The sequence below is a fragment of the Mizuhopecten yessoensis genome, unplaced genomic scaffold, assembly GCF_002113885.1.
Source record: "Mizuhopecten yessoensis strain PY_sf001 unplaced genomic scaffold, ASM211388v2 scaffold715943, whole genome shotgun sequence".
NCBI lineage: Eukaryota > Metazoa > Mollusca > Bivalvia > Pectinida > Pectinidae > Mizuhopecten > Mizuhopecten yessoensis.
Window position 1 is genome coordinate 22,321 of NW_018479869.1, and position 15,085 is coordinate 37,405.

General features: G+C 37.4%; 1 protein-coding gene across 2 annotated transcripts in view; it reads left to right on the plus strand.

The window, feature by feature from the left end:
• LOC110441416 (solute carrier family 43 member 3-like) overlaps nucleotides 1-14,988 on the plus strand; it is a 35,121-nt gene extending 20,133 nt beyond the window's left edge. For both annotated transcript variants that reach the window (XM_021484537.1, XM_021484538.1), the window contains exons 7-10: nucleotides 7,581-7,682; nucleotides 10,295-10,460; nucleotides 11,033-11,153; nucleotides 13,790-14,988. In XM_021484537.1, coding sequence (XP_021340212.1) covers nucleotides 7,581-7,682; nucleotides 10,295-10,460; nucleotides 11,033-11,153; nucleotides 13,790-13,948 — 548 coding nt within the window. In that variant the 3' untranslated portion in view covers nucleotides 13,949-14,988. The remainder of the gene's footprint in view (nucleotides 1-7,580; nucleotides 7,683-10,294; nucleotides 10,461-11,032; nucleotides 11,154-13,789) is intronic.
• The last annotated feature ends 97 nt before the right edge of the window (nucleotides 14,989-15,085 follow it).

Here is a 15,085-nt window from a genome sequence, read left to right on the forward strand (position 1 = left end):
GTAAACAGTATTCAGCATACTGAGTATTAAGTAAACAGTATTCAGCATACTGAGTATTAAGTAAACAGTATTCAGCATACTGAGCATTAGGTTAACAGTATTCAGCATACTGAGTATTAGGTAAACAGTATTCAGCATACTAAGCATTAAGTAAACAGTATTCAGCATACTTAGGATTAAGTAATCAGTATTCAGCATACTGAGTATTAAGTAAACAGTATTCAGCATACTGAACATTAAGTAAACAGTATTCAGCATACTGAGAAAGCCATTAGGATATTAAGGATCCCAGCACCACTGCCAGCACTTTTCTATGCGTGATTTAGTTTATACTTCTTTATCTTATGGAGCCCCTTGGTTTTGTTCTCTTTGACTTTTCCGAACGTCCCCGTTTAAATCGTTTCTTTATTTATATCATTCATTTTGAGTTTGAAGAACGGTTTGTTGACATTTACGGATTTTCTTCTTTTTCCACGTAATGCTTATGTATGATGCTATTCATTAGCCCCCTGGCCTGAAGGACCGAGATGAGCTTGTGCCTTATCGTGGCGTTACAGAAATCCAATCGTCAATTGAAGATTGTTTATATAAATGGAGGAATAAGGCAGGGTTTCTTTTGGGTAATTTCAAATGAAAAGTGTTTTGTTTTCTCAATAATTTCCATTCTAATTTATATTTTGAGTTGAAATTGACCTCTGGACTCATTTGAGTACACGTACATCAAATGCTTATTCACTACACGCTTTCCTTTTGTTTTATACTGAGTTATGGCTTCTGGACATATCACAAACCTGACTATTTCAAATATCTCTCAAACTTAATTAAATTAAAAGGTGCAGGACACCCTTTATATGCTATAAGTATTAGATATTAAGAGTAAAAATTGTACATAATATATATCCTATAATATTTGCTCAACATCTCTGTCTGAAGAGAGTTCCAGGTCCTGATTTGTTTTCTTACTTATCAAAGTGAACTTACAAATTAAAAATGACATTTGAGCCCTAAAATCCCAATCCTAAAACAAACATGTATATTCTACCAGAATGGCACTAAGGTCTGACCCTAACCATGGAGATTCTACCAGAACGGCACTTAGGTCGGACCCTAACCATGGAGATTCTACAAGAATGGCACTAAGGTCTGACCCTAACCATGGAGATTCTACCAGAATGGCACTAAGGTCTGACCCTAACCATGGAGATTCTACCAGAATGGCACTAAGGTCTGACCCTTACCATGGAGATTCTACCAGAATGGCACTAAGGTCTGACCCTTACCATGGAGATTCTACCAGAATGGCACTAAGGTCTGACCCTTACCATGGAGATTCTACCAGAATGGCACTAAGGTCTGACCCTTACCATGGAGATTCTATCAGAATGGCACTAAGGTCTGACCCTTACCATGGAGATTCTACCAGAATGGCTCTAAGGTCTGACCCTAGCCATAAAGATTCTACCAGAATGGCACTAAGGACTGACCCTTACCATGGAGATTCTACCAGAATGGCACTAAGGACTGACCCTTACCATGGAGATTCTCCCAGAATGGCACTAAGGTCTGACGCTTACCATGGAGATTCTACCAGAATGGCACTAAGGTCTGACCCTAATCATAGAGATTCTACCAGAATGGCACTAAGGTCTTACCATTACCATGGAGATTCTACAAGAATGGCTCTAAGGTCTGACCCTAACCATAAAGATTCTACCAGAATGGCACTAAGGTCTGACCCTTACCATGGGTATTCGACCAGAATGGCACTAAGGTTTGTCCCTTATCATGGAGATTCTACCACAATGGCACTAAGGTCTGGCCCTTACCATGGAGATTCTACCTGAATGGCACTAAGGTCTGACTCAGCATACTGAACATTAAGTAAACAGTATTCAGCATGCTGAGCATTAAGTAAACAGTATTCAGCATACTGAGTATTAGGTAAACAGTATGCTTAATACTGTTTACCTAATACTCAGTATGCTGAATACTGTTTACTTAATGCTCAGTATGCTGAATACTGTTTACTTAATACTCAGTATGCTGAATACTGTTTACTTAATGCTCAGCATGCTGAATACTGTTTACTTAATACTCTTCTGGTAGAATCTCTATGGTTAGGGTCAGACCTTCGTGCCATTCTGGTAGAATCCCCATGGTTAGGGTCTGACCCTAACCATGGAGATTCTACCAGAATGGCACTAAGGTCTGACCCTTACCATGGATATTCTACCAGAATGGCACTAAGGTCTGACCCTAACCATGGGGATTCTACCAGAATGGCACTAAGGTCTGACCCTAACCATGGAGATTCTACCAGAATGGCACTAAGGTCTGACCCTTATCATGGAGATTCTACCAGAATAGCACTAAGGTCTGACCCTAACCATGGGAATTCTACCAGAATGGCACTAAGGTCTGACCCTTATCATGGAGATTCTACCACAATGGCACTAAGGTCTGACCCTAACCATGGAGATTCTACCAGAATGGCACTAAGATTTGACCCTTATCATGGAGATTCTACCAGAATGGCACTAAGGTCTGACCCTTACCATGGAGATTCTACCAGAATGGCACTAAGGTCTGACCCTTACCATGGAGATTCTACCAGAATGGCACTAAGTTCTGACAGTAACCATGGAGATTCTACCAAAATGGCACTAAGATCTGACCCTAACCATGGAGATTCAACCAGAATAGCACTAAGATTTGACCCTTATCATGGAGATTCTACCAGAATGGCCCTAAGGTCTGCCCCTTACCATGGAGATTCTACCAGATTGGCACTAAGGACTGACCCTTACCATGGAGATCCTACCAGAATGGCACTAAGATCTCACCCTTATCATGGAGATTCTACCAGAATGGCACTAAGGTCTGACCCTTACCATGGAGATCCTACCAGAATGGCACTAAGGTCTGACACTAACCATGGAGATTCTACCAGAATGGCACTAAGATCTGACCATTATCATGGAGATTATACCAGAATGGCACTAAGGTCTGACCCTAACCATGGAGATTCTACCACAATGGCACTAAGGTCTGATCCTAACCATGGAGATTATACCAGAATGGCACTAAGATCTGACCCTTATCATGGAGATTCTACCAGATTGGCACTAAGGTCTGACCCTGACCATGGAGATTCTACCAGAATGCCACTAAGGTCTGACCCTAACAATGGAGATTCTACCAGAATAGCACTAAGGTCTGACCCTTACCATGGATATTCTACCAGAATGGCCCTAAGGTCTGACCCTAACCATGGAGATCCTCCCACAATGGCACTAAGGTCTGATCCTAACCATGGAGATTAGGTCTGACCCTTACCATGGATATTCTACCAGAACGGCACTAAGGTCTGACCCTAACTATGGAGATTCTACCACAATGGCACTAAGGTCTGACCCTAACCATGGCACTAAGATCTGACCCTTACCATGGAGATTCTACCAGAATGGCACTAAGATCTGACCCTTATCATGGATATTCTACCAGAATGGCACTAAGGTCTGACCCTAACCATGGATATTCTACCAGAATGGCCCTAAGATCTGACCCTTATCATGGAGATTCTACCAGAATGGCACTAGGATCTGACCCTTATCATGGATATTCTACCAGAACGGCACTAAGGTCTGACCCTAACCATGGAGATTCTACCAGAGTGGCACTAAGGTCTGACCCTAACCATGGCACTAAGATCTGACCCTTACCATGGAGATTATACCAGAATGGCACTAAGATCTGACCCTTACCATGGAGATTCTACCAGAATGGCACTAAGGTCTGACCCTAACCATAGAGATTCTACCAGAATGGCACTAAGGTCGGACCCTTACCATGGAGATTATGAGGCCTGGTCATCCCTTTCATCGAGATCCTAACCCAATAACCATACATATGCAAAAATGATAATATAAAAAGGCAAAGCCTTAAAAGAGCGTAGCTTTTGTTGATCTCTGATATTTACTGATTCAGAATACTGCTTTCAGAATGAGATTAATAGAATATCTCATCCCCTTGGGGGCGAGATAGGGGAATCACAACCATAGGGGGAAGATTCTTATGTTTGGCAACTTACGAATCTTTCCCCGAGGGTTGAGATTCCCCTGCTATCTTACCCACAAGGGGGTGAATGATTATTTTTCTCTTATCCTGTTCTCCCAATGTGTATCATATACACAATGTAATGATAACGTTACATGCTAAATCCAGGGTTGACGTGACGTTGATGGATTGTTGACATGACTTTGATGGATTGTTGACGTGACTTTGATGGATTGTTGACGTGACGTCATTGTATTTTTGAAGTGACTTAATACCATTGTTATGATTTTCTTTCTATCTTCTCAAAAGTAAATTTCTCCTGTTTAGTAATTTTACATTAGAGTTTTCCTCATCATTTTTTTGTGTGAATGCCCAGCCAACTTAACTGCAGTTGTAAATATTAGCTCAAAAAAAATATCAGGGGTGGCCGAACTTGCCCTGGTCTCCCGTTTGCAGATTTTTTTGTTTTATTGATGATTGGTAAAAATGTATTCACAATATAAATTTGTTGCATCAATGATGCCATTTTCTTCCAGTCCAAGCTTAAGTAGATACTTGGTCGGGTGGTGCAGTGGATAGCGCGCCCGTCTTCACCAAGATGGCGGGATTCAATACCGGTTACCTGCCCGACCATGCAGGTTTTCTCAGGATCCTCTTTTATCCTGCCACATAAAGAATTAAATCCTCCGCGTGCTTCCGTCAGGTCACAAAAAGAATGATTGAGATAAGTTGGGAAAAACTGTTTGGTAATTGCTATAGAAAAAAAGTGCATAAGACATATTTGACGATAAGTCTATGTAAACACTGTGGTCAAACGACACGGTATAGGTTCCGGAAATAGCGATCCTAAGCGAGGCAGTTATTGAAGACCACAGCATGCTTGTGATCATAGACATGTTTTCGGTATACTATCATCATTACGAAGGTGGGTACAAATCAATAAGTGTATTATAGATCAACCTTTGTTATGAACTTGAAATATCCCAGAAATGAAACTTAAAACCACATTAAAATATAACGAATCAGTGAGTTTATCATGGCCCGAAGTCGACAATCTCACAGATTATGTCAATAATTAACTCACAGATCTCCTTTGACACATGGTTTATGTATTTTCTCATTATTCCATTATTCATAAATTCAAAACACACATTAACGAAAATATTTATGTTTTTAAACATAATATAAACAATGATTGTAAATAACACCTATAGACCAGACTGTAGGTTAATAGCGATTGTGGCTTTAATTACTGTATGGTTTATTGGATTATTTTGTCTGCTGGTGGGAAAAAACTTTCTCTCACACAGATGGATAATTTCGAGTTCAGTTACTGCCAAAAGAGCTTTACAGAGTTTAGTGAAATAATTCAACATTATAATGCAAGACCACGGAACTAAGGAAGAACGGTTAAACAAACGAAGAATTGCCGTTATACTTTCTCGAGCAGGGTGCCTTACTGTGGCAGGAAACCGAGTACCCAGAGAAAACCCACATGGTCAGGTAGGTGACCCCATACCTTTTCATGTCGGATCGGGGAATCGAACCCCGGCTGCCTTGGTGAAAGGCACGTGCGCTTTCCACTTCATCACCCGACCACCCAGTACAGTAAAGAAATTACCTAAGTATTTGACTATTCTATTTCAGTTGAAAATGGTCGTATGCTTAGCCTCAGACTTTTCCCATGTAAATATTTAAAGTTGATGAGGTAATTTGTGGAAAAACTTCAAAATCTTGCTGTTTCAATTTAATGATTGTTTTTCTCAAAAAATTATGAAACATCAATTTCAGAAAATAAGACAGGCATTTTTGTTCAGGCACAGAATATGTTATTCCTATTTTAAACACTATTTTTATTTTATTTTTGTAGATAATAAATAACAAGTTCTGTTTTGATCATTTCCCATCATTTTATTAGCCAAGGAAAATGTGAATACTCATTTTAGCCTCAGTTTCTACATCCAGTAAACACTTTGACATGATGAAAACCCTATACAACTTGTACAGTCACAGAAAGACAGTCCTTACGCCAGAACAAATGGACTGAATAGAATAGTCACTGAAATGCACTACATGTATTAATCTAAAAGTAGATTTCAAACACAGTATGTCATCATTCCTTTGTTTGGATAGATCACCAATATGAGATTAATTACATCTAGAAGTAGGCAGGGAAGGTACTTGCAAATATTTTTGTAGAGGTAGCAGGCATATGTTGCCAACTTGGTGGCAATCCTTTAGCATCTAACCCCACTGGAAGACATTCAGGAATGACTGTCCCTCTCATTACTAGTCTCACATCAGTATCCTCCCCGTCAAGTGCAGGCTTCACCTTTAGCACCCCTGAAATGAAATGAAATTACATGTAGTGTATATATATCAACAGAAAGTATATGCATTAAATAGCAGTTGATACATACAAGGTTTGGTGATCATCTATGCCACACAATATACAAAAATGTCCTTTTTTTTTGCGAAGTAAAAAAGTTTTATAAAAAGAATGCATTCTTTACACATTCATTGGACGTAAAAAACAACATTATCAATCAGAAACGATGGAGTTCAGGGGGAAGATGACCCAATCTCAACCTATGCAACTCCCCCACTCCCCGCAAGGCACACACTCAAACAGGTACATGTATTAACAAATTTGATACATGTATTTTGTCAGGATTGGAGGTTGGGAAGCAATTCAAATGGTACATCTAAACAGTTTCAGGATATTAAAGTCAAAAATATTATATTTCGAGCAACTAAATATTGTATTTATGAGGAATATATATCCCTGCTTTAAAGAAAGATACAGTATTGATCATTGGCAAAGCTTGCTAGGTCTTCTGTTTGCAAATTTAGTGGATTAAATTTGCGTGAGAACATCAGTTTGAATGTATAACCTTACATATAAGTTACACTGTACATTATATGGCATTTTAACCTCTATCAAGGTCAACAGAAGTCAGCGATTTTGCGTGAGAATATCAGTTTGGATGTTTAATCTTACATATAAGTTACACTGTACATTATATGGCATTTTAACCTCTATCAAGGTCATTTAAAGTGTTTATGTCATCAAATACGATGCACGTATTCAATGTCAAAGATCGCGTTCAGCCTTGGAAAATCATTTATCTATATTAAAGCTTCAACTCCGCACAAACATGGCTTCGCCGACATCAACTAATATATGTGGTTAACGTTTCATTTTCTTTGTTAGGAAAAAAAACAAACTTTTGCAACTCCAGAAATGTGTGAAAACCATTTTTCTAATGAAATCTTATTTGCACAAAAGTAACATTTATTTCTCTCTCTCGTTTTTTTACGAGATCTAAACTTTAAATGAATAGATGCACCAACAGGGCTAAAAGACGTTTCCTCTACCATAACATTACAGAATTGTGCAGAAATCGTAACTGGTAACCGTTGCTTTAAATAATATTGTGTTCATTATTCTTATTTTATCGTATTTTATTGTATGAATAAACAAATGTATCTGTTGTTATTTGATGACGTCATATTTTTTCTAGTGAGCTACTTCACCGACGTCATGACTTACACGATGCTGGCAGGGATGATATCATCATTTATTGCTGGACAGGTGTTTGAGGCACAAAACAGGTGGTTTACAGGTAAGTGGTACATGTATAATTAACAGGTGGTTTACAGGTAAGTGGAACTGATATAATTAACAGCTGGTTTACAGGTAAGTGGTACATGTATAATTGACAGGTGGTTTACAGGTAAGTGGTACATGTATAATTGACAGCTGGTTTACAGGTCAGTGGTACATGTATAATTAGCAGGTGGTTTACAGGTAAGTGGTACATGTATAATTGACAGGTGGTTTACAGGTAAGTGGTACATGTATAATTGACAGGTGGTTTACAGGTAAGTGGTACATGTATAATTGACAGGTGGTTTACAGGTAAGTGGTACATGTATAATTAACAGGTGGTTTACATATAAGTGGTACATGAATAATTTACAAGTGATTTACAGGTAAGTGGTACATATATAATTAACAGCTGGTTTACAGGTAAATGGTACATATATAATTAACAGCTGGTTTACAGGTAAATGGTACTGATATAATTAACAGCTGGTTTACAGGTAAGTGGTACTGATATAATTAACAGCTGGTTTACAGGTAAGTGGTACATGTATAATTAACAGGTAGTTTACAGATAAGTGGTACACATATAATTAACAGGTAGTTTACAGGTAAGTGATACACATATAATTAACAGGTGGTTTACAGATAAGTGGTACACATATAATTAACAGGTAGTTTACAGGTAAGTGGTACACATATAATTAACAGGTAGTTTACAGGTTAGTGGTACTTATATAATTAACAGGAGGTTAACGGGTAAGTGGAACATGTATAATTAACAGGTAGTTTACAGGTAAGTGGTACATATACAATTAACAAGTGGTTTACAGGTAAGCGGTACTTATATAAGTAACAGGTGGTTTACAGGTAAGTGGTACATATATTATTAACAGCTGGTTTACAGGAAAGTGGTATATGTATAATTAACAGGTGATTAATAGGTAAGTGGTGTATGTATAATTAGCAGCTGGTTTACAGGTAAGTGGTATATGTATAATTAACAGGTGGTGTACAGGTATGTGGTATATGTATAATTAACAGGTGGTGTACAGGTATGTGGTATATGAATAATTAACAGCTGGTTTACAGGTAAGTGGTATAAGTATAATTAACATCTGGTTTACAGGTAAGTGGTATAAGTTTAAGTAACAGCTGGTTTACAGGTAAGTTGTACTTATATATGTAACAGCTGGTTTACAGGTAAGTGGTGCATAAATAATTCACACGTTATATTCTGGCATACCTGTAACTTACAGGCGTGATTGTTTGAAATAATACAGATAGACATCTGTTTTAAATGAAGAGGGGATTATCGGGTGTATTTGTCTTTTCCTTTTATTGAGGGAGGATGTGGTAAGGTTGTCCGACGGGTAAGACTTATTATCTCTTTCAATGTGACACGAATACAGTGTAGGTAATTGGTTTATTACTAAGAATATCTTTGGAAAGCTACTGGAAATTATAGGACAAACACCAATCCCAAAGTACATCCATATTGCACGCATAGTATATGTTTGCGACAGCATGCCGTAAAACAATAAAATCTGTTTATTTACATCCTGAAATCTATCAAATTGTAAACTTATTGTTTTTTGTGTGCCTATCGTCAATCAAGTAGTTGTCCCATTTTAACAGATATCTTTGGAAATTAATCGTTGGTGACACGTGACATTGGACAACAGGTTCAAAGCGTTTACAATTCTTCTATTTTCCCTAATTGGCGTATTACTATGTGAACTTATCTATTCAATATATAGTATACAGTGTTAATATTTCGGTCAATTTTTAATGTACATGTCTATTATAGAAATATAAGGGCAGGAGTAAGGTTAAAAGGGAGATCACTCCAATATTATGTTCGTCGTAATACGAACATATTACGGATCCCCGTACCGCTGCCTAAGTACTGTGTTCATTGGAAAGTTTCCCCAGCAGTACTAAAACTTTGATCTATCATTTTGGGAAAGAAGACGATACTTTGAGGAACTTTATTTGAAAAAGAATAAACTAGAATAATATTTACGACAGTACTTGGAGTGTTAGTACACCGGGGTGATACAGAACACTGAACCCCAGATCATGGTGTTATTGCTTTATGCAACTGGGTAGCATGGTCAACGTAAGACCTCTGACCCCGAGGGCTACAGTCATAATCAAAACTAAATTAAGGGGAGTTCACTGTGTTGACAAAAATCTACGGTGGAATCTCTAATGTTTTGCCTATGGTGGGACAGGTACCCTTAAGTATAAACGAGGCATGTAATAACAGTATTAAACGCTATACCAAAAGAATGTATCAATTTACATTGACTATATAACATTTAAATAATAATCTCAGTCACTTGAGCGATTTAATTGTTTCAAAGTGATTGGTACATGTATGGAAAGTTCGATGTCAGGGATCACGTTGACAGGTAGGACAGACAGATTGTTTTATATTGGTTGGCAGACATACACACTATACCAACCACTACTATGAAACAGAAAACGAAATATTCACATAGATTCGAGTTTGTGAAGAAAAAGGCATATATTATATATATTCCGTGTTTAAATAATGATTCTGTTGCATTAAAAGTTTTAAAAAATGTGAAAATCTAGTATGGCATATATTTTGTTACTTTTCAGGAACGATGAAGACAGTAATCCCCCTCACAGTGACGTCATGCTTGGCCATTCTGTTATCCTCCCTCGCCTTCCTGTCCTCGACGGCTGTTCTGTACGCTGACTTTGTTGTGCTGACCTTTTTCCGTTCCTTCGTTTTCAGTGTTAACATGGATTTTATCATAATTTCGTGAGTAAATATTTATCTACATTCTTTTTAAATATAAGTTACTTCATTCAGATTTACATATCACTTTACATGTGCTCATTCACAATTGTAGTGACGTCACATTATTCAATTTAAATAGTTTAAGGTAGCTGACGTCAGGACCATTTGAAAGCGTCGTAATGACGAAGGGTTGTTTCGATTTAATCAGAACAGTGACTCAATAAGCACTTAAATCATTTCAATTATAAAGGGGTGGTAAGAATTGTGAATGTGTACTGATATTAAATGTTGATTTATTACGTAACTGGTTAAGTTGGTCGAGTTTAATAAAGCATTTGCTTCATGCCTAATCAGTCAACAGCCAAACTGTTTTCACTCGGAGCTGGGCCCCACCAGTCGAACTAGCAGCTTCCCTCGGGTCAAAAGTCCTCGGAGGTGTATTTTTTAATGTTGATTTATCAGGCATAAAACAGCTGTATGATATGTGACGTTAAAGTCTCTTTATCTTGTACGTTTATATATATAAGATACTGTGCCTGGATTCTTCCTTGGTGAAAACGTGAATTTCAGTCAGTTGTTATTGTCGTATTCAGGTTTCCTCAAAAATTTATGAGTCTGCTCTTCGGCCTCGTGATTTCGGTTTCCGGTGTCGTGACCTTAACCCAGTACGCCTTATTCACGTGGACAAAAAAATACGACAAGGCGATGACACACGTAAGTTGTCCTACTTATTCTGCAATACCTATCCTTTATAAAGAACTATCTACTTGATCAAAACAGGTTTTCACAGCGATTGCATCTTCAGTAGGACTACTTTTAATAAAGAATTGATACGCGTACACTTATTGATTTGAAACACTGCTATTATATGGCACAGATGGTCGTCGTAGTAAGGATTTTAACTGTTTTTGTTTTTAAAATAAAAACATTCCAATAGTTACAATTGTGTCAGTTGAACTATCAAATTATTTTTACTCGTACGAAATGATTTGTCAATAATTTCAATCGTAAAAAAAATCAATTAAATCATTAATCTTAATACACATGGTATAATCGTGGGATATTATAGAGAGTACCAACTACATAACAGGTCATCTGACATTTTATCACATACCTGTTGAATCTTGTTATAGGAATACAAGTAATTTTCAGACCCTGAAATACAACGTTCTGTATTGCACATGTGCAATACGGAATGTTGTATTTACCTACTAGCCGGAAGTACTTTTTATGGGAATCCCCTTGTCATGGCGAACTGAAAAGTTCCCGTTATTTGCAAAAAATATCAAAGTTTATAAAATCTTTGTATCTTTCTCTACCAAATACGGAAGGTATGTAATAAAAGCAAGACCACACACTTGTGTTTTTCTAACGAATTAGAAAGCACTCATTTATTGCGCGGAGAGCGCACTCGTGAATATATTCGTCCGCGCAATAAACTCGTGCTTTCAGATTCGTTAGAAAAACACAAATGTGTGGTTTTGCATATATATATATCAAATATTCAACCTACCACCACAACAGGGAGCGTAAAACAGATAAAGTCATACAACATTAAACCAACCATCACAACAATGAGCGTAAAACAGATAAAGTCATACAACATTCAACCTACCACCACAACAAGGAGTGTAAAACAGATAAAGTCATACAACATTCAACCTACCACCACAACAAGGAGCGTAAAACAGATAAAGTCATACAACATTCAACCTACCACCACAACAAGGAGCGTAAAACAGATAAAGTCATACAACATTCAACCTACCACCACAACAAGGAGCGTAAAACAGATAAAGTCATACAACATTCAACCTACCACCACAACAAGGAGCGTAAAACAGATAAAGTCATACAACATTCAACCTACCACCACAACAAGGAGCGTAAAACAGATAAAGTCATACAACATTCAACCTACCACCACAACAAGGAGCGTAAAACAGATAAAGTCATACAACATTCAACCTACCACCACAACAAGGAGCGTAAAACAGATAAAGTCATACAACATTCAACCTACCACCACAACAAGGAGTGTAAAACAGATAAAGTCATACAACATTCAACCTACCACCACAACAAGGAGTGTAAAACAGATAAAGTCATACAACATTCAACCTACCACCACAACAAGGAGTGTAAAACAGATAAAGTCATACAACATTCAACCTACCACCACAACAAGGAGCGTAAAACAGATAAAGTCATACAACATTCAACCTACCACCACAACAAGGAGCGTAAAACAGATAAAGTCATACAACATTCAACCTACCACCACAACAAGGAGCGTAAAACAGATAAAGTCATACAACATTCAACCTACCACCACAACAAGGAGCGTAAAACAGATAAAGTCATACAACATTCAACCTACCACCACAACAAGGAGCGTAAAACAGATAAAGTCATACAACATTCAACCTACCACCACAACAAGGAGCGTAAAACAGATAAAGTCATACAACATTCAACCTACCACCACAACAAGGAGCGTAAAACAGATAAAGTCATACAACATTCAACCTACCACCACAACAAGGAGCGTAAAACAGATAAAGTCATACAACATTCAACCTACCACCACAACAAGGAGCGTAAAACAGATAAAGTCATACAACATTCAACCTACCACCACAACAAGGAGCGTAAAACAGATAAAGTCATACAACATTCAACCTACCACCACAACAAGGAGTGTAAAACAGATAAAGTCATACAACATTCAACCTACCACCACAACAAGGAGTGTAAAACAGATAAAGTCATACAACATTCAACCTACCACCACAACAAGGAGTGTAAAACAGATAAAGTCATACAACATTCAACCTACCACCACAACAAGGAGTGTAAAACAGATAAAGTCATACAACATTCAACCTACCACCACAACAATGAGTGTAAAACAAATAAAGTCATACAACATTCAACCTACCACCACAACAAGGAGTGTAAAACAGATAAAGTCATACAACATTCAACCTACCACCACAACAAGGAGCGTAAAGCAGATAAAGTCATACAACATTCAACCTACCACCACAACAATGAGTGTAAAACAGATAAAGTCATACAACATTTAACCTACCACCACAACAAGGAGTGTAAAACAGATAAAGTCATACAACATTAAACCTACCACTACAACAAGGAGTGAAAACAGATCAAGTCATACAACATTAAACCTACCACTACAACAAGGAGTGTTAAACAGATAAAGTCATACAACATTCACGATTTATTACGAATACTCGTGTCTTCACACTGTCAGATTATCTCAGGTATTAAAATACAGGATGTAGGAATTAACTGGTTATTGTCATTATATTATTTCTCTGTTTCAGGTAAACATTTTCCTGTTGTGTTTATCGGTTATCTCCCTTCTACATCCGGTCCTCATTGTCATGAGCCAGAAACGAAGATCACTTAATAAAGATGTCGACACTACTAACAATGGTAGTGTTGATTCCAAAAATGTGAATGGACATTCAACAAAGCTGTGACGGCTGGTATTCAAGGGTTCGAACCCTTCACCTTTCATGTGCGCTCTTTTTATTCTACAACATATCAACATACAGTTACTACATACACGTGGCTATTGAGTGTTCGTGACTGAGTATTTGCCTACGAATGTTTGAACAGTTTATTCCATTGACGTATTTGTATTACAATAGTGATATATAACTTAGCAATAGGTCATTTTGACGTCATTAAAAGTATAGTAGTCATGACAATAGTTGTTTTTAGGTTTTTGTTACTGTTGTTTTTTGTTTTGTTTGTGTGTGTGTGTTTCTATTTGGTAATAATGCTAAAAAATATTTAAAAAAAATGAAACATATATAAAACCTGATTGCATTAAACAGATCGCACCAGAGCTCTTCTAAATATATTTGAATTTGTTCTGCGGAGAGGAGGGGGAAGGGACATGCCGGTAGACCCCCCTCAGGAGGCTTCGTGCCTTTAGCGAGACAGTTAAACACAGACAAACTTTAGAACGTTTGGAACCCTAGTTTTCAGAATTCTTGAATCTTCATCTCGAATATTCGTTTACATATCGTCCCTTTAAATATTTAAAGTTACAATATTCTCACCATTCGCATTTACGCAGACATAGATATTTGTAAAAAAAACATGGATGATTAACAGTAGGTCGGGGTGGAATGCTATATCTGCCGTGGATCTTTGTTGTTGATTTTTCGTTATTCACTAAGAGTTCTGAATATCAAGTGATATTTCCCACTCTAGTAACTTGACGTCCTTATTCCGTCTACTGCGTCATGTCGTTGCCTGTGTTTTTGTAAGTTGGAGATTTCCACCGAAACAAATTGTATGTTGTTAAGAGATCAAAGTGAGTGATGTTTTATACAGAACCTGAATGATACCATGTATGTGCATAACCAAGTATGTAGCTGATTAGCACTTTGTAAGTAAAGCGTTCATGCAATCTCGGTGAACAAAACTACCGCGTGCTATCTACATGTGTGTATGGTTTGCTTAATATAATCAAGAGAACTACAGTTTCAAAATAAAGCAAAAAATGTTTCACCTCTTTTCAAGCGTCTATTTTCATTACTGTTTAAACAAACAGTTTCCCTTCTATGACTTCAAAAAATCAAAATAGGCCTGATAGTAATATAGAG